General features: G+C 49.7%; 1 protein-coding gene across 1 annotated transcript in view; it reads right to left on the reverse strand.

Annotated features, from left to right (window-relative positions):
* The window catches only part of TRABD2B (TraB domain containing 2B), a 229,749-nt gene extending 215,889 nt beyond the window's left edge, over positions 1 to 13,860 (reverse strand). Inside the window, exons 1-2 of the mRNA XM_035251404.3 lie at positions 13,180 to 13,860; positions 10,497 to 11,057 (exon numbers count right to left, since the gene is read on the reverse strand). Of these exons, the coding sequence (XP_035107295.1) occupies positions 10,497 to 11,057; positions 13,180 to 13,281 (663 nt within the window). The 5' untranslated portion in view covers positions 13,282 to 13,860. The remainder of the gene's footprint in view (positions 1 to 10,496; positions 11,058 to 13,179) is intronic.
* Between the last annotated feature and the right edge of the window lie 6,726 nt (positions 13,861 to 20,586).

A 20,586-nucleotide genomic window follows, 5' to 3' on the forward strand; every position in this document is an offset into this window, starting at 1 on the left:
CATATGTAATAAACCTGCACATGTATCCTTGAACCTAAAATAAAGTTAAAAAAAAAAAAAAAGACGGTCAAGGTCAAGCACAATGACCAAGCATTGTTATCACTGAAGTCCCCAACTGGCTCATTTTGTCCATCCCATGACCAAGCCACAGCTCTTCAAGCTGCATCTCGGCCCCAATACAGGGTCTGGTCCTCAAAAATGTCCTATAATCCAGTGGATGCTGAAGCCACTCAGCTGGATATCTGGAGGTCCCAACACCTGGCACTTGAAGCAAATCCAGTTAGTTCCCTTTCTGAGCTCAGTAACCACACTAGCCGGAGGCGGGGGGAGGGGAAGAGGGGTCGGGAAATGGACCAACCCCTTTCTTGGTGTTTTGTAGGGGACGGGAGGGAACGCGCGCCTGTGAAGAGCCTCTGGAAATTGCAAACCACAATGCAAATGGTTGAAATTATCATTGCCAATTAAGCTTTTGTCTCTTTTCAGACTCAAGGCCAAGTAGCTCAAGAAAGGGAAACAGTGTGAACTAAAGCTAAAAGATGAGCCAGACAGATTTCCAAAAGGCTTTCTCCGCCGGTATCATTCTAAAAGGGGCTTTCGAACGGGACCCAAGGCTTAAATTACTAACGGCCTTGAAGGCGCATTAAGTCCCCAGGAGATAATACTGGCCAGGAAACTTTAAATAACCTAATAGGGAGGAAGGAGGTAAAGCCTTTAAACAGAAGACGGGGCGTGGGGGGGGGGGGGGGGCGCAGGGAAGGCATGTCCTTTTATCTTTGCACCCGGGCTCCCCAGGCAGGGCTGGCCGTGCGCCGCGCTGCCTCCTCCCCCGCGGGAACGCGGACTTGCCTAGCCCCGAAGTGCCTGTCTGCGGGGCCCCGCCTGTGTTGCCGCCTGACCGAGGAACGGGTGGGAACACACATGCTGCGGTCCCCAAGCACAGCCGCTCCGCCGCTGCTCTTTTAGGAAACGTGCACCTGGGCTCGCTGACGTCAGGCCAGAGAGGCGGCGCGGTCCCAGCCAAGAGGGTCGTGCATGCAGCGCTCGGCTATGCACCAGGCCTTTCTTGGAGAACGAAATGGGTACAATCATGCAAACCTCCCGGAGGAGCGTCAAGGAGAACTGGAGGTGGACGGGCACCAACAGGCGGCTTTATGCAGCATGGTCTCTTTCTAGTGGCAGTCCACGCAGAGAGCGGCCAAGCTGAACTGCTCACGGCCCCCAAATGCATCACCCACGTCCTCCAGCGTAGGTATCTCCAATCTCTTGAGCCTAGCACTTTCTAGCCTTTACCTGGCATTTTTACTCTTTCCCATCTCAGGTTCCCCTAGGCTTCTTCCAGGAAGCCTTCCTGGATCTCCTCGGGGCCGAGGAAGCTGTTCCTCTTCTGTGCTCCTACAACACACCAGAAGACCAGCCACAGACTCCCTCCTCCTGGCACCTGCACGGATGCTTGGTCCCTTCCCTACCCAGAAAGGAAGCACCTGGGCAACAGCGACGTTCTTCTTGCTCACTATGTCCAGCACCTATCTCATGTGTGACACTCAGTGGGCACTAACAAACATTTCTTGAGAAGTTGTGTCATGATAATTTGAAAATGAAGTGATAACTATGAGCTAGTGTTTACTGAGCATTTGTGTGTATGGCACTGTGCTGTAGTGCTTTGCATTAGTCAGTTAATCCTCATAGCAATCCTACAGTTGTCATGAGGAAACTGACACACAGGTTATGTAACTACCCCAAGGTTACTTATACTCCCAATGAGTGCACTGATTCTGGGAACTGAAGGAGCACGGGGCCATCTGGCCAAGGTCTCAGGTTTTCCAGTGGAGGGGACTCCTGAGCTGAGTCTGCACTGCGATGTGTAAATTTAAAGACTGACTTTTGGTTCTGAAGGTAGAATCAGACCAGGATGTTCCTTTCAATAAGGGAGGTGGGAGGGAGCTTAATGCCTCCTCCTGCCCTTCCTGAGTCAATGGGAAGAAAAGGGAGAATCCCAAGAATGAATATGACATTGTCAGCACTCAGGACAGGGGAATATGTGCACTGCCTGCAGGGTGATCCAGTGCTAATCAGAAAGCCCCAGGTTCTCCCAAGGAAACCACCTTGCCTAAGTCCTTCAGAAGGAACAAAGAATCCAGCAACGGGTGCAAATGCAGAGACCACACATCTCTTAAGGCCCTAGGTTGTCCCTGAGAGATGCTCCCAGGGCCCTGATTTTTATAGGTCTAGTCTGGTGACCTCATGGCTCTTTTCCAGGAAAGCAGCTTTCAGTGTGGCCCAAGTACAATTTACCCACCTATCCTTTCAAAACACAGTGCTAAAAGCCAATTACATTGTTGCACATAACTAGTGAGTTATGATTACGTGTTATCAGCCCAATCTGATAACCATGGATAAAAGTCTGCCTATAAAGTGACATGTGTTTGATGAGGCCAAGTTTTTAACGTGGATGGTCCTCAGGGACCTTTACCAGTTCAGAGGAATAAGAGCCAGAAAATAAAAACCGGGAAGGGGTTCCCAGGTAGAAGAAACAACATAAGCAAATGCATGGGGGCATAACCAAGGAGTGTATGTGAGAGGGAGGGAGGGAGAAATCATTCAGCTCAGCATCCCTGGTGCTCCAAAACCAAGAGAGCAAGCAAAGAATAAAATTAAGCATTTTAACATGAAAATAAGTGGAGGGATGCAGTGAGCCCGGAAAGGATCATGTGAGCTCTGGGTAGTGAAGAGGATAAAAAAAAAAGAGACTTGTTTGCAAGTAACAGTTGAAAAAGAGGAAAAAAATATATCCCAGGATGGAGAGTAATGAATCCAATAGGGACTCATGAATGTTACAAAGTTCTGACCAAATGGGCCAGCAACAGTACTGGATGTGTCTCAGGTGGAAAAGAGGTTTCTGAGAATTACAGAGGCCAAGACATAGTCCCTTTTTAGCATCCAGAGCTGCCAACACTCCAACCACAGAACATACCACAAAGCCCCAACTTCAGAACTGGAGACCATTCAGTCTAATTTTGTAATCAATTGTGAGCACATTTTGAGCTAGGTTTGAATCAGAAAAGACTGGCTGAGAAAAAATTATAAATAAAATATATAAGTGCTGAAAGAATGTCATAAAATGCCATAAAGAATTCCACAGAGGGGAAAAATATATGTGGCTGGGTCATTAAGGGAACTTTGGCCCAAGTCTTTCCAAGCAGATTACACCTGGGAACATTCTAGGAAGACTTCCTGGAGGAGGTACAGCTGTGAGCCGAGCCTTGAAAAAGCTCAGGATTCAGAAATAGAATAGAAAAGGAGGAAATTCCTAGAGAGGGAGGGGACCTAGCACAAGCAACAGCGTTTCCAAGCTTGGGGCAACAGTTTTGTGTTCCAGCGGATATAGTGCACAGATTTAAAAGCCTGCGGATCCTGGAGGAGCTGCTCGGCCAGACGGCTTGGCAGCCGCTGAACAGAATTGAAGGCTCGGCCACCGGCTGCCTGTGGATTAAGTAGGCGGACAGAGAGCCAGTGATGGGAGATAAAAGGGAGTGAAGTGGATAATATTTAGAAGCAAACTCAAGGGGAAAAGAACGTCAGCAGCCCGACTGGCAGGCTGTGGCGCTCGCCGGCATTCTTGTTTCCTCCCTAGGAAAGCTACATTACCAGGCGACCTCTTCCTGGCTTTGAGAGATGTCCAAATGGGAACTATTCACAAAGACACGCTCCCATTTTTATCGCTGTCAGAAAGTGCTTGGCCAGTCAGGTTTTCTCTGTTTGGTCTGGGATTGGAGAGCGGGTTAGGGGAAGAAGATCAGACAATATGTTTGCGGATGAGGCTTCTTGGAATTCTTGAGAGCTGGCTCCTTCTAACTCTAAGATTTTAGAAGTCTGTGTCTATGAGCTGACAATTCTTCAAAGCTAAGAGAACAGAATTTCAGGACATGAAGATTCTTTGAGTCCCAGAATGTCTCTGAGCCTAATGTTCTGAGATTTCTCCATTCCTAGATTCCTTGAGCTTCAGAGTTTGGGTTTATGGTGGGAGATTCTCTGAGCCTAGAAGTCTCTTTAGACTAGGATGTCTCATGACATCTTGGTCACCTCCAGCTTTAGGCCGTCATCCCCCTCTGAAGGAGGTGCCAAAGCCAGCCTGTGCTCCTGCTTCTGCGTGTGTTTTGCCCCCTACATTTAGTTAATATAGTAAACATTAAGAGCTGAATGAACCAGGTCGTGGAGAGGGGATGGACAGAGCTCGCCACGCCTGCAGGAGTTCTTCACAAACAGCCATCTGGCACAGAAAGAATCCAAGTGTAGGCATGCCCATGGATGGCTGCTGGGGGACAGCCGGTGATAAACATTTGCTGAGCAGCTCCTAACCAGAGGGCTCTGTCAGGGAGACACAGCAGGTGTGGCAGACTGCAGAAGCTCAAGGTGAAGGTCACGCCCGAAGCCTGTTTCTCACTCCAGGTTCTGGAGGGATCCAATGTAGGCGATGCCAGCCTGTGTTTAATCCCACAGTGAGGGATGGGCTCTCCCTCTATGGATAATTTCCAGGGAGAAAAAGCTTCAGCATGGTCTGGAGTCTTCCAGGGGTATCTGGGGCCTCAGGGGAGGCTTGCTCCCTCTACTCTAAAGAGGCACATAAATCTGACAAGAGGCCACAAGGTATAACACTGTGGGCTCCAGAGCCACCACACAGGCCCAGAGAGGGCTGGAGGACTCAAGAATGGCCATTCTTGGAGGACAGGAAATTAGAGAATGGTTCTGAAAGGTGGGAGCATGTAACAGAAAGGCGAAGGAAGTACAGGGTCTCTATCTGAAGTGTGCAGAACCAGGACACAGGAGAGACTAATAGGTGCTCTGTGCCTCAGTTTCCATGCTGTAAACAGGATTAATAATACCCATCTCTCGGGGCATAAAAACAATGGAGTGCACTCCCAGGTAATGAGTTCTCAACAGGCAAACACTATGACATTTCCAGGTCTCTTCCCAGACCCTTCATTGGCACAACACAGTGAGGTGCTCTGGTTGAATGAGTGAGGAGTGACAGAGGGAGAGAAGTCACAGTGGAGGACAGCAGCTGAGGCTAGGCAGGTGTCCAGCAGACTGTGCCGTGACAGGCTGCGGCTCTCCTCTCTGAAGCCTGACAGCAGGATCACCCATGGAACCAACGGGCTTCCAGACAAATAGGTATCAGCAGTAACCGCCAAAGACAAGCCTGCCAGCCCCTCCCAACTACAGATAACTCAGGCTCAAAATTTCAGAGTGGGTTGGCCTGGGATCTCCAAAATATAGGTCAAAGATAAGTATCACAGAAGTCAGACCTGGGCCAAGTCTGGAAATCACCTAGCTTAGCGTTCTCATGGGACCAAGGGAGCAACTTAGGCCTGGAGAGGGAAAAGGACTGGCCCAAAGTCACCAGCAAGGTTAGTAACAGGGTCAGGATTAGAGCCTGCTGTAAATACGATGGTCCAAATGTATGTGTCCCTCCAAAATTCATATCTTGAAACCTAACCACCAAAGTGATGATATGAAGAAGTGGAACCTCTGGAAGTTGAATAATTCACGAGGGCTCTACCCTCATAAATGGGATTAGGACCCTTATAAAAGAGGCTGGAGGAAGCTTGTTCGCCCCTTCCACCATGTAAATACACAGAAGGTATCATCTAAGAAGAACAGGCCCATACCAGACACTGGCACCAAAATCTGCTGGTACCTTGATCTTGAATTTCCCAGCCTCCAGAACTGTGAGCCATACATTTCTGTTGTTTATAAATTACCCACTGTAAGGTATTTTGCTGTAGCAGCCTACATGATAATTTTGACATTTTGGGTCCTTATAGGAAGGCGAGGAGCTTTCGAAGTTCAGAATGAGACTCCTCACTGTGATTTGTACCTTTCTTCATTGTTCATTCTTTCAATAGTGCTGGATGGTGGAACAGAATCAGAGATGGTCACATCATAATTTCTGACCATTTGCTCATTAATTCATTCATGCTCCAACTATTCCTGGGCACTTACTAATGCCTGCTGGCCCCCCAGGGTGTGAACAAAGGAGCTCTGACTATAAGCCAAGGAGATCTTTATTCACCTGTGCAGGCTTAGCTTGTATTGGGGGCAAGGCAGTGGCGGGGTGGTGTGTCTTCACAGCAGTCTCCTAGAAAGTTGGGGACATATTCCAAGGGAGAAGCTGATGCCCAGAATGTCTTTGAGAACTCCTAATTTAAAATCACCTTGAGATCCAATTTATAAGCCAAGGAGAAAATCAGTTCCAGCTCTTTTCAATTCTCTCTCTCTTTTTTCAGCAAGAAATGATGATCTACCACCATTCCAACACACACACACACACACACACACACACACACACACACACACTTCAGCAGAAATGTCATCTAATAAAAACCAGATCATCTTTCAGACACCAGAAAAGCAGGGCTTGTGGCAATGGACTCACCTGAGTTTGAACACTCGAGTCCACTTGGCCTGTCTGTGTAATCACAGCCAAATGACTTCTCCTTTTCAAGTCTCAATTTATGGTCTTAAAAATAAATACAGTAATAAACCTTGTTGCATCTCTGTGCAGACTGGAGATAACGCCATTATGAGGACTAATGCAGCACCCTGAACAGAGACAAAACTCAATAAATAGTATTGTGGTTTCCAATAAATGGTATTGTGGTTTGTAACTCCTAAGTGAGGGACTTGTAGAATTTTACAAACATTTTACACACCTTTGGCAGGCATGCTTCAGTGCTCAGGTGCCACATATGGGTCACGCTCAGATGCTTGGTAAAGTACAGAATAGCAGAGTCCTTGTTTTCTTATTATACCTCAGAGAACCGTGTAACTCACAGGTCTCATCCAGTCCTCTGCCTCTGCCATGCAGGGAGTTGAGGGGGAGGACAGGTCCCCTAGAGGGAGAAGTAGTGGCAGCTGGTACCAGTCCCTGGAGGCAGCAGGCAGAGCTGATAGAAATCTGCAGGTCCCAAGCTCGTCATAAGATCTGGACTCAAGACTTCGGCATTCTCGGGCCCCCAAGCGCGGGGCTCACCGCCTCTTAATACTCCAACTTTATTGTGTTCAGCAAGGGATGAGGACTGGATATGGCTGCTGGGAGAAGGGAGTGGCAGCTTCCCATGCAGCCTTCCTCTTTCCCTGCCCTGCAGCCAGTCTAGACTGTTTGCTAAGCACAGAACCAACACCCAGGTAGTCATTTGAACCCATCGACAACCTCCCACAGGTAGTATCTTCTCATGTCCGCACAAAACCAGCTCAACTTTGAAAGACTGGCAATTACTGCCCCATTGGATAGATGGGGACATCAAGTCTTGCCCAAGATTATACATATACAAGTCATTGATTTTAGTCTTGAGGTGGGACTGACACCTGGAAGCAAGTCTCCTGTCTCCAGCCCACTGTGCTGAGCTGTCTACAGCACATCAAGAAAGCCTTCAGAGACCTGCCTCACCACCAGCCTCATAGCCAAAGGAAATAATACCTCTACAAGTATAAATTTTTTAAGAAATAAAACATTAAGCCCTCAAGTCCTAAAGGGGAGACAGAAACAGAAGAAAGAAGTAAGGAATTACTACGGAAGATATCAAATACCTACACAGGAGGAAGGCTAGAGAAACAGCCGGGAGAACACATCCTTCAAATAGAGTAAGGCTGACAGGCTCTGTTCCTTATTAACCATATGACCTTGGGCAAGTCATTCAGCCTTTCTGGATGCCCACCTTAGAAAGCTATGGGGTTGTTATTGAGAATTCGGTGCAGTGGAAAAGTGTGCGGAGCCTCCTGCAGGGTGCCTGGCACGTGGAATTGATTAGAATCATCCTATGGAATGTCAGGTCTGGAAGGAGCTTGAACGATGACCTCATCTCAGTGTCTCCTTTCACAGACCAAGAAAACGGGGCCCAGAGAGAGGAAGTGACTTGCCCAAGGTCACACAGCAAAGTCATGGTGATGCTGGGTCTAGCACCCTCAGTTTATTCTTAAATCAAAGACCAAAACCTAATGGTAGACCTGATCTTCCAAGCTGCGCAAGGATGGAAGGAGCTTTTTCAGGGGTTCCAAAACTTAAGCCTTCTTTCTCCATTTAACAAGCAAAAATATGGTATTTCTGTCCAGAAAAAATTATTTAAAAACAACATTAATACTAAAATCCCAGATTTTAACAAACACTTTTTTATTAAGCCTTATTTTTCCTGCCTTCTTCTCTCACTGCACCCCCAACCCAAATATTTTGCAATAACAGTAATGCTGCAAGGAAAGAAAAAATAAAAATCTGATGCACTTAACAGATATTTCGGTACACTAATGCATCACAGATGTTCGTATCAAACTGCGCACGCGTGCATGCAATTTCACTGAGGAGGCTGCTGCATTTCTGATCTTGAATTTTTGGATCCCAAGTGACCTCATCTGCCCAGGCTCCAGAATCCCACCCTTCCCTCTTAGTCCAAGGCTGCCCAAGGGGGATGGAGGACAGATTTCATCGCCTCTCTCCAAAATGATAACAGGACAAATTGGCATGATTGGACTCTCTGGCAGGTGGTGAAGGGTATGTAGATTAGGGAACTAAGAGGAGTTCTGTTTTCTTTTGTTCAGGACTTGCTTTCTGCAGCTCTTTCAAGGAGCTGGACCCAAAAACAATTTTAAGAGTGGGTCCAGGCTGGTGATGGGGTAGGTACATTTTTGAAATAGAGATTGGAGTCCGTTTGATCTTCAAACTCGAGCTTTGGAGACTGTCAGCAGGCTCCCTCCCAGCCGATGAATGGCTCTCAGTAACTTTTCCTAAAACATCACCTCACACACTTTCCAGCAAATGTTTTCGCCCTACCAAAGCCATCAATTGGTTGAACAGCAGTGTTTCCAGACCCCGAAGAAAGATAGTTTTGTTGTTTTAAGAGAGACAGATTAAAGCCAGGGGCTGCTTAGCCAGAGTTTGTGTGTGCTTCCTTCAGCCTTCATCGGATTCCTCTGTGGTTGGTGCAAAGAGGGTGTTGAGAGTGATGGTGGATACCCCACCTCCCCACCCTAAAAGAGATATCGAGGCCAGACATAGGCCTCTGAACAGAGGGGCCTCCCACAAACCTGCCACTGAAATGAGATGGGCGGTGAGCGCCGGGGGTCCCGACACAGATAATATCAGCTCCCGAGGCTGGCAAGGGAAAAGTCACTTCAGAGGGAGAAAGCGGCTACGTTCAGAGGAATCAGCACTGGGCCAGAGAATACACAGGATTTTCCCCCATGGAGAAGGAGTCAGGCGTAGTCAGAACCCTGCAGGGCGTGACTAACTGCCCCAATACTCCTGCCACTGGGGCCCTCTGGGTAAGGACTCCACAATTATGGGAGAGCGAGCAGGAGAACCGACAAACCCGCCTTTCATTTGGCCAGCAAATCAATCTAGCTTCTTACCTCCCCAGGGACAATATTGCATTTCCCTTAGAAAAACAAAGGCCAGAGATCTTGGAAAGGGGATCAGTTTCTGCCGCTGTTTCCCTGGTGAAGAGCTTGCAACATCTACGGAGCAGTGAGCAGGTCTGATTCCAGGGGTAGTTTCTGGTCCAGCCAATGTATGAGGCTGCCTTCTTAATGGGCAGCGCGTCTCTGAGCTATGCCTCACTCGAGAAATCAGCCCAAGCCCCATCTTGGGGCCTCCTTGAGGGAGTCCCCACCCTGGGATTGACAGCCCCGTTCTCAAGGCACAGATGTGAACTCATTGTTCCCAGGGTCTCAGAGCTGAGTTTGGGGCCAGTGAGTAGCAAGTGACCTCTGCCCAAGGAGATGGGGCTTTTAATGACATTTTGCTGTATCAGGTCCCTGGCAGCCAGAGACTTTAAACCTCTTAAGCCCCTCCCTTCTCTCCTACTTCAGAGGTTCAGAAATCAGAACCTTTAAGCGAACACACTTCTCTGAAATTATTAACCCCAAAACTCTCCCGGCTGACTTTCTCCTGGCCTTAGGGAGGTGGTCCGAGGGTCACCCAGAGCTTTGCACAGAGCTGGGAAACTAACGGTGCTTAACCTCGAATGGCAAGCAGGGCTCTGCTGTCGCCAGGTCCCAGGCAACTCTGTTGGCTCAGCCTCGGGAGCTAAGCCTTCCTTTTGCTTTTTCCGGCACTGTCCACACACCAGCTTCAAGCCAGCCTCCAGGGCCTTGGGAAAGCCTGACCCAAACCGGAAGCCCCTCTTTTTGTTTTTGATCACTCTGATGGTCTGAGGGAAATTCTTTCTTCCCAGGCAAGCACAGCAGGTGAGGAGTGTACATCCCCAACACGCAATACTGCTGACATAGATGCAAACACTCAGACGTTTACCCCAAATTCCAGCACAGCCCACTCTCAACTGATACCACCAGTGCAGCCAAGGTGCTGCCTCGCAGCCCAAAAGAACCTCTCCTTCCAGAAAAAGGACCTGACTCTGGCTGCCTCCCCCTTCCCCTCGAAAGACAATCAGAGAAGGGGACCTGGACTTCAGGGCTGCCAGCTCCAAGCTGGGGCACCGCATACCTACCTGGGAGAAGTTGAGCCCATTGAGGGGATGGCACTGCTCCTCCACCCGCTCCACAGCCCCTGTGGTCTTCTTCATCTTCTCAGCCTGCTGGGCCAGGTAGAGGTCGAGCATGGGCACGCCGCGGAAGCGCACGTCCCTCTCTGTGAGCGAGTTCACCATGAGCATCACCCAGACGGGCCTCTTGCGCTCCCAGTTGCCCGCGATGGCATTGAACAGGTAATCAGCATAGAGCCCCTTGCCCCGCTGAGCAGGTGTCATCCAGGAGGGCATCATCAGCTTCACATAGTCCAGGTGGCGCTTCAAGCGCCAGTAAAGCTCGTGGGGCAGCACGTCCTGCAGGTTTTCCCCATGCGGCAGCAGCTGGCAGCTGGCCAGGGCCGAGATGGTGTAGGGGTCTGTCAGGTCCAGCTCAAAGTAGACGCGGGCACTGGCCTGGAAGGCTGCCTTGGAGTTGTCGGGGATGAAGTCCCAGACGCGGGTGTAGGGGACATGGATAGTGCCAAACAGGTAAGCCGGGGGATCACGCCGAATCGTCCACAGGAAGGAGTTCAAGTCCCTCTGCTGCAAGAGTAGAGGAGAGGCAAGGCAGTGAGGCTGAAGGCAACAGAGTTGGGTCAGCGTAGCCCTGATCATGTTGCAGAGGGAGGTGGGGATGGGAGGCATAGACCTATACACAGGCCGGCGGTGGTAAAGAGCCAGGGCTTTGGAGCCTGAAAGACCCACATTCAAAACCTTGCTTTGCCCTATCTTAGATATATGATCTTGAGTGAATCAGTTCACTTCCCATAGGCTTGGTTTCCTGGTCTGTAAGATGGGAGTGAAAGCAACTGCCTTATGGGTTTTTGGGAGAATAAAAGATACAATGTACGCATATTAAGCCCTCAGACCAATGCCAGACACAGCGGAAGTCAGCAATGAAGGGAAACTCTCATGATTAGCATTTGCTGGGAGTGCCAAGGACTGCCACACCACCTGAGGATATTCATGCTTGGCCAAGCCAAACCTTCACGCGTGGTGTTTCATGTGGAGAGTGGGGAAAGGGGGAACAAGAGTCCTGCTCTGGCAAGAAGGGAGGAAGTCGTATAACTTTTAAATCCAACCATTATAAGATATATGCCAAGAGCACTTTGAAAGCAGAACACCTATTAAAAATAGCACACCTATTTAAACAGCTACTTCCCATTCATCAGGGTGAATTCAGTTTTCCTTTTGGAGGGCAGGTCTGGGGTGTCACCTACTTTGCTCACCCAGCTGAGACCATAGATGAGAAAGTGCTTTAAAATCTTGCAAGCCCAAGTCAAGTTCCAGAATCTGGTTTGGGGGGAAAGGATTCCATTACAATTAGTCCCAAGAAATGTACATATTCTGGGTAGTTTCCAGGCTCCTCCCCTAAAAATGTATACCTGATCTCTAACTCCAGTTGTTTGTCATTTTCTATGACCTAAGCTCCAACTTAGGTGTGTGTGTGTGTGTGTGTGTGTGTGTGTGTAGGGGCTAAGGAGAGGCATGCAGACAGGGGTCCTTTTTCCAGATCCAATTCAGGGCTGGGTGTAAAGGGCATGAGAAGGCGACTGCCATTTCTCTTAGGCAAAGCCATTTTCCAGCCAGAAAAATCCCTGGAGTGCCCACTGACCACTTGCAAGCTGTAGACCAACTCATAACATTTTTCTGTCTGATTCTGGCACAAATAAAAAGTATGTGTTGGGATGGTTGGGTTGTGGGAGAACAGTACCTTACTTTACTAACAACCCAAAACTGTAAATCCCAGCATGCTGGTGATAGACTGAGAGCCCAGCCAGCCAACGAGCTCCCTGTTTGTGCACAAGGCCGGCCGCCAGAGCTGCACCTTGCCCAAGGTCAGCGAATTCCCGGTTAACAGGACAGCACACCTACAGCAGCCAGACCCTCCGACACTGCTTCCTAGTCTCCTGGCCTCCAATTCAGGGTTACTGTCAGTGCATTAATTTACACTTAGAGGGAAAGATACTGAAGGAAATAAAGAGATTCTTTGTTTTGGACAGAAAATTAGGAGAACCAGTAATTATTCGACCCCCCAGGAAATATTAGGCCAGCACTTCCTGGCATTGCCTTTTCCTCTCCTCTGAAATCGTCCCCCTTTTTAACGAAATGTGGATGCTTGGGAGAGTAGGTGCTGGGGACTTGGGCTGCAGAGATGGAGGTGAGAACCAGCAGCAGGGAGAAAGTTTGTCTTAGGTCAGAGTGGGAGGGCAGGGAGAGGGAGGGAAGCCTGGGAGAGGGCAGAGTGTGTGAATGGGAGAGCAAAAGGGTTGTTGGATGGAAGTCAGGAAAAGGGCAAGGAACGCTAGAAAGACACCATCAGAAGCGGGCAGAGAGACCAGAAGTGTAGAGAAAAAAATGAGGAAGGAGAGTCAAAAAGGGGCGCAGAGGGAGGAAGCATCCAGGCAGGACCACAAGTCAAGAGGAAAGCCCGAGAGCCGCAGCGTGTGGAGAGGAACAGGAGAGGGAGCGCCCCTTCTCGCTCCTGGCTCGGAGCTGGAGCCCGGACGGGCAGGAGCGAAGGAAGGGCGCCCGAGGCTGCGCCCAGCCAGTGGAGGTGGAGTGGGTGGGCTAAGGTGGGTGCGGAAGCCGGACCCAAACCATCGTCCCACGGGGCTGGAGTACCCAGGCGGGCGGGAGAGTGGCCGGGCAGGCGCTCGCTCACCGATCCGGGCGGCCGGCACTGTCCTCCGTCCGGGGGCTGCGGGCGGGCGCGAACGGTGGCGAGGAGGGCGGCGAGCAGCGGCCCCGCCAGGGCGGTGTGCATCCTGCCGGGGCCCGCGGGGCGCGGGGGACTCTCCTGGGCGGCGCCCGTCAGCAGGGTGGGGAGCCCCCAGCTGGGAACGGAGTTTCCTCCGGAGCACCGGACTCCAGCCGCGGGATGCTGGGCGCCCTCTGGGGCGTGGCTGACTGTCCCAGTCGGACCTGGGGGGTTCTCTGGGGCGGGGCTCCGTCTGTTGGAAGAGGGGGACCCTCTAGGGCTGGGCCCCTCCCCAGGGCGCTCAACCTTGCTGGCCGAGCACCGGGGTGCTGAGGGCGTGTTGGGGTCCTGGGGCGCGCGGTGTCCCGGAGCTGCGTCGGGGTCTAGGGGCGCGCGGGGTTCCTAGGGCAGAACCGAGAGCCCAGGGTGCGCTCGGGTCCCGGGGTTATGCTGGGCACCCAGGGCGCGAAAGGGTCCCAGGGGTGCGCGGTGCTCCACGGGGCGCGCAGTGGGACAAGTGCGACGGAGGGCGCGGCAGGGGTTGGGGGAGGCTCTGGGGCGCCCGGCTGCCCCCAAGCCCGGCTCAGAGGGGCGGCGGGCGGCCGCGCGGCCGCTGCCCGGGCTCCGCCATGCTGCTCCGCGGCTGGGAGGGAGGGAGAGAGGAGGGCGGGAGAGCGGCGCGGAGCCGGGCCGGGCGGGGGGCTGGGGCCGCTGGGGCGGGGGAGGGGAGGACCTGGCGCGGGGTGCAGGGGGCGGGGGGCCGGGGCCGCGCCGGGCCGGGCCGGGCCGGGCCGGGCGACTGGGAGTCGGGGCCAGCTCCGCGCCCGGGCGCGGCGAGGCGGGGTCTGATGGGCATGGCAGGCGCTCGCTCGCTCCTCTCTTGCTCGCTCGCTCGCTCGCTCCCTCACACACGCGCGCGGAGGGAGGCGAAGCCCGCAGCAGCCACTTCCCAACTTTCCAAACTTCCCAGCGCAACTTTTTCCTCTCCTCCCCTGCCCGCGCCTCCTCCTCCCCCAACCCTCCCCCTTCCCTTCGCCGGGCGCCACCGGGCCGCAGCTTCCTCGTGCGGCCGCCAGAGGGCGCCCGGGCTGAGACCCGGCTCGGCCAACCTCCGCGGGCTCAGCGGCAGATACGGACCGGGTGACAGGGACAGATTTGGGAATGTGGACTGGCCTCGCCCAACGCATCCGTCCCGCGGATCCTGGCAAGAGCGAACAGTGCTCAGAGGGACCGGAGTGGGGCTGAGGAGATAGCAATCACAGAACATTCAGAAAGCGGTGGTGTATACCTTGTGTCACCCCTAGCGCAGGCATGCGCTTGGTAGGTACTCTGCAAACACCAACTGAATTAAAAAAAAAAAAAGAAAAGAAAAAGAAAAAAGAAAAGAAAAAGAAAAAAGGAAAGAAAACAAAATAATCATCCTCAAAATTCCTTGCAATCTTCCATTTAAGTAATCCCTTCTTATCTATGTTCTTGGACCCACGCAGGATCCCTGTGTCTGTCTCTGGAAGAGTGAGGATTGATATACCAGTTTCTTTTTTTTTTTTTTTTAATTTTTTATTGGATTTTAGGTTTGGGGGTACATGAGCAGAGCATGCAAGACAGTTGCGTAGGTACGCACATGGCAGTGTGCTTTGCTTTGCTTCTCCCCTTCACCCACATTTGGCATTTCTCCCCAGGCTATCCCCCCCCACCTCCCCCTCCCACTGGCCCTCCCCTTTTCCCCCCAATAGACCCCAGTGTTTAGTACTCCCCTTTCTGTGTCCATGTGTTCTCATTTTTCATCACCCGCCTATGAGTGAGAATATGCGGTGTTTCATTTTCTGTTCTTGTGTCAGTTTGCTGAGGATAATGTTCTCCAGATTCATTCATGTCCCTACAAACGACACAAACTCATCATTTCTGATTGCTGCATAATATTCCATGGTGTATATGTGCCACATTTTTCCAATCCAGTCTATTATCAATGGGCATTTGGGTTGATTCCAGGTCTTTGCTATTGTAAACAGTGCTGCAATGAACATTCGTGTACATGTGTCCTTATAGTAGAACGATTTATAGTCTTTTGGATATATACCCAGTAATGGGATTGCTGGGTCAAATGGAATTTCTATTTCTAAGGCCTTGAGGAATCGCCACACTGTCTTCCACAATGGTTGAACTAATTTACACTCCCACCAACAGTGTAAAAGTGTTCCTTTTTCTCCACATCCTCTCCAGCATCTGTTGTCTCCAGATTTTTTAATGATCGCCATTCTAAGTGGCGTGAGATGGTATCTCAGTGTGGTTTTGATTTGCATCTCTCTGATGACCAGTGACCCCAAGAATTAAAAGACCCTTAAACCAACCTTCTCATCCTCAAGAGGCAAACGAGACTTAGAGAAGGCCAGGGGGAAAGCTCTAAGCTTTTGAACCGTTTCCAGCAAATGAAGAAAGGGAAGCGCAGGCACCCCTGCTTGGTTCTGTTAAAAAAGTTTGCCGTCTTTTCCTATCCAGAAAATAGAAACTGACGATGAGTTAGATGATACTGTCAGGAGCCCACGGCCTAGAGAAGGAGACAGACAGGGACAGATATGCAAAGAGGCCATTAAAATACAGATGATGAGGGCCAGGAGAGAAAGAAGCACAAGGAAATGAAAGCAGAGAGGAAGAGCTCCTGACACAGCCCAGAGGCCCAGGGAAGACTCCTGGGAGATGGTCTTGAAAAATAAGTCAGAGGTAGCTGAATGAAGGAGGTGCACATGCCTTCCAAGTGGAGGAAGACCAGGTGCCAAGGCACTGCGGTGTAAGAGCACACCTGCAGGGGCCTGCAAGCAGTTACCCATGGCTGCAGGGAAAAGCAAGTGGCAGCAGCTGAAGTTGTGTTTCTGGCCAGGCTGTGGAATCCATCCATTCTATGTACCAGGTGATAAGAAGTCATTGCAAGATTTGAAGTTTAAGGTGACAGGAGTAGATCTGTGCTCATCCAGGACATGAATTGGAGAGGGCAAATTGGAGGCAGGGAGACCAGTGGGCCTCAAAGGTTGAGTGAGGAAGATGAAGCAGGGCTGGAGGGGCAGAAAGGTTTTCCAGAGCACAAGATCTGGGCAATTGGGAGTAAGGGGACACCAGAGACTGGTAGGCTGACTCTCGTGTGCCACATGAAATTGCGTTTTGTAGGTCACGAGTGAATGCATGTTGGCAATTTCATATGGTTCAACTTCCTGGGTGTCTGGAGCAGCCTCACCCTCTTAGCTACACACATACTTGGTGAAAGATACCAAGCAGGCCGGAGTACCCAGATGGCGTGTATGAGAGCACAGGACAGCTCCCTGCTTCCCACACACAGAGCTCTGAGACTGCAGCTGTGACAAGAGACGTCCTTTAAAGAGCCTCCACTTTCTGGAGCTCAAAACTCCCTACAAAGTCACCACTCTGCTGCTCAGCATCAGGGGAAGTGAGAACTGAATTCCACTGGAGGGAGGGTCAAGGTCCTCATTGGAGAATTAGAAGACGCAAGTCAGAGAGTGGATAAGAAAGAGCTCAATCAATTTAAAATAATGCTGTGTGTAAATATGTGTGTGGATTTAAAACATCTTCCCCTCCTGTATTTTAAACAAAAGTTTCCTGCTATCTTTGTTTCCTAAAATTATAAAAGTTTTGTTGGCTAATTGTCATGAGTGTCAGCTCTGACCTCCTCCTCCATGGTGCACGTGGTGGCTGTGATGACTGGGGCGGAACAATTAGCTTCTCTGTGCCTCTCTTTCTCCACCCAGATTCCTGTCCCCCTCACTTTCTGTGAGTCAGTGTGTGCAATAGTGTCTTCAGATCTTCACCAGTGCTGTTACTGATATTCTTAATTAGATGCAAGAATAAATAGATGTTTTTCTATTCCTTGATCTTATACCCAAGAGAACTGAAGACACTCATTGACACAGAAACTTCTACATAGAGGCTGATAGCAGCAGTATTGATAATAGCCAAAAGGTGGAAACAACACAAATGTTCATCAACTTATGAATAAATTAACCAAATGTGATATAGAAAAATACCATATCATATGCCTTAAATATATACTTTTAAAAGACATGTTATAGTCATATGATGAAATATTATTTGGTCATAAAACAAAATGAACTACTAATACATGCTCTGTCCAAGATAGCATAAATCAATCTTGAAAACACTGTGCCAAATGAAGCCAGTCACAAGAGGATATGTGTTATATTATTCCATTTGTATGAAATGTTCAGAATCAGCAAATACAGCAAGGCAGAAAGTAGACTGGTGGTTGCCTGGGGCTAGGAGAAAGGGGGGCAATGGTGGGGCCACAGCTAAAAGCTACTGGGTTTGCTTTTGGAGTAATGAAAATTTTCTATAATGGTGATGGTTGAACTCTGACTATATGAAAAACCATTAGTTATAGGGTATGAGAGTTATGTCTCCATAAAGCTGTTACCAAATAAATAAATGTTAAGTCTGGGACCTCATGAGAGAGTGTTCCTTGAGACTCAAGAGCAAGGGTCTCAGTGTTTTCAAACCATGTTTCCCCCTCACCATGGAATAGTGAGAGAAACCCTGTATGATGATTGGTCCTAAGGCCTGGAGACTTATCCTGCTTCTGTTAACATCTCATGAGGTAGCTGTGGGTAATTCACTTGTCCTCTCTGGACCTGAGTAAGAACTGAGGTTCCACGTCATCAGTATGAAGAGGCTCATGGAGCAGATCACCTTTAGGAGCCTCTATACCTGACACTGGAGTTCTGAGCCCCTTGGCCAGAGCCTGCTCAGAGCTTTTAGGCAGGATGGGGAAGAGCACAGGGCTCAAGAGAGAGAGTCAGGGGACTCGTAGCTTGCCTCCTTTCTCCTGGGGCACATCTGGCTCACTTTCCTTTTATTGCGTTTTAATTAAGTTGTTTGATCAGATTGGTAACAGGAATCTGTAGGCTGTAACAGCTGCAGCAGGAGCAGAAAGGCTTGTAATGGAACTAAACCAACAAAGTCTGCCTCCTGAGCAGATCCAGGGGCCCGGTGCTGCTGAGGGGCATCTCTCAGGGAGGGAGATGAGGCGCTCACCTGCTCTAGCCTCCTGAAAGGAGGAGCTTTGCTCAGGCCTGAGGGCTGCCCTCCTGCAAGGCTATTGCCCTGGCTATTGGTCACACTGGGCCTGACCTGGCCTGACTTCCAGCTCTGACTCCTATCCCAGTCCTGCTCCTTCCTACCCAATCTCAGGCTCTATCTCCTCCACACCCTCTTCCCCTACTCCCTCACCTGGGTTAGCAGTTAATCCTTGATGATGGAAGAACATGAGGCATGGGGGAGAAGGACAGCTGACTTTAGGACCAAGAGGTTGGCAATCTAAGAGTTTGGCAATGCTTAAGAGTGGTGGAAAGAACCAGAAAAGTGCAGAAACTAATTCAGAAAAGGCCATTTCCTCCTGGCAATGGGAAAATAAACACGTAGTCACAAAAGTGAAACAAAGGATTAAAATTGCCACATAATATGGCATTCATTAAAAACAAAAACCCGATGTGTTCCTGCCCAGTAGGGGAGTAGAAAGTACGCAGGAATGAGTTCAGGGTTTTGTTCTTCGGGGACTTGCAATCCAGTGAGGAGGGCAGAGATGCAAACAAACATGGGGCTTTGGGAAACGGAGGAGACAAAAGGAGCAGTAAGTCAGCCGTAGGAGAAAGGAAGTCAGCAGAGGTCCTCCTTAAGGTCATGTGTGAGTTGATTTTTAAAGATGGGCAGGAGTCAGACAGGGAGGAGGAAGAAAGGAAGGTCAGGTAGTGGGAACCGAATGTGCAAAGGCATGGGAGTGCAAGTGCTTGGCACATGCAGGGATTGTAAATTATGAAAGTGGAGAAGTAGAATGGAGGAGAACTATTGGGGACACTCAGAAATAAGTCCACATCAGGAAGGACTATTCGTTATCTTGGAAAGCCCTTCCTCCTGCCATTCAGAGGAGATCATCCTCTGAGCTTGCTCTGCATCTGTTATGAATGCTGCTTGAGGGTGGCTGACGTGCCCGGTTCCAGGTGGGCTGTGTGAAGCCTCTGGGATATAACAGCAATGAGAGGCATTGGCTGTGTTAACTCACAAACACTTAGTGGGTCCCCATATGAACTGTGGTGTCTTACACAGGAAGGAATATAGTCCTGCCTTCCGAGTACTTGCCATTTCTGAGCAAGACAAAACAAAGGTATGTGGCCAGTTCAAATGCATTGACGTGAATAACGCTGCAATGAATACGGCGGGTGCAGATATCTCTCTGTCACACTGTTTTGTTTCCTATAGATATATATCCAGAAGTGAGACTGCTGGATCAGATGGTAGTTCTATTTTTAATTTTTTGAGGAGCCTTCATTCTGTTCTTCATCATCACTTTACCAGTTTATATTCTCACCAGCAGTAAAGAAGGACTGGTCGAAAGTACACATTTTCAGTTATATAATGAATAAGTTCTGGGATCCTAATATACAGCCAGTGTGGTGATGGATGTGTTTATTACTTTGATTTTAATAATCATTACATAAAATATACATATATTAAATTATCACTTTGTATACCTTGAACCTATACAATCTTTTTTTTTTTTTTTAAGACAGAGTTTTGCTCTTGTTGCTCAGGCTGGAGTTCAGGGGTGCCATCTCAGCTCACTGCAACCTACGCCTCCCAGGTTCAAGCGATTTTTCTGCCTCAGCCTCCCCCGGGTAGCTAGGATTATAGGTGTGCACCACCACACCTAGCTAAATTTTCGTATTTTTAGTAGAGATAGGGTTTCACCATGTTGACCAGGCTAGTCTCGAACTCCTGACCTCAGGTGATCCACCTACCATGGCCTCCCAAAGTACTGGACTACAGGCGTGAGCTACTGCGCTTGGCCAGCCTTTACAATCTTTATTTGTCAATTAAATATTTTAAAAGAGAAAAAGATTTAGAAATCACCACCTACCCACTCAAATGCATACAAGGGCCGGGTGAGTGGTGCAATATTGTGAAAGTGCAGGCAAAATCGGTGAGAGCTGAAGACTCTCTCCTTCATTTACAACTACCAAATGATCCTGAAGGAGGCAGGATTTGAATTAGGCTAGAGGAGAAGTAGCATTTGAAAAGATGCAAAGAGCCTTGCTTGCATTCCAGATAATGGGAATGATGGAAGTGAAAGGGCCAAAGTAGGGCAGGGAAAAGAAGGCTCTGGCTGGAGTAAAAGGGGTGAACCCGGAGAGAGTCAGCTGGAGTCGGACTGGGCTCAGGTGGCCTGGGGGGCAGTTTGGTCATGAAGGAAGAAAAGGAGCTGGGGGTTATTGCAGATAAATTTTGTGTCAGACCCTGTATCTAAAGGATTTTAATGATGCTGTGAGACAGATACTTTTAACCACATTTTAAAGA

Source organism: Callithrix jacchus, chromosome 7, assembly GCF_049354715.1.
Source record: "Callithrix jacchus isolate 240 chromosome 7, calJac240_pri, whole genome shotgun sequence".
NCBI classification, from domain to species: Eukaryota; Metazoa; Chordata; class Mammalia; order Primates; family Cebidae; genus Callithrix; species Callithrix jacchus.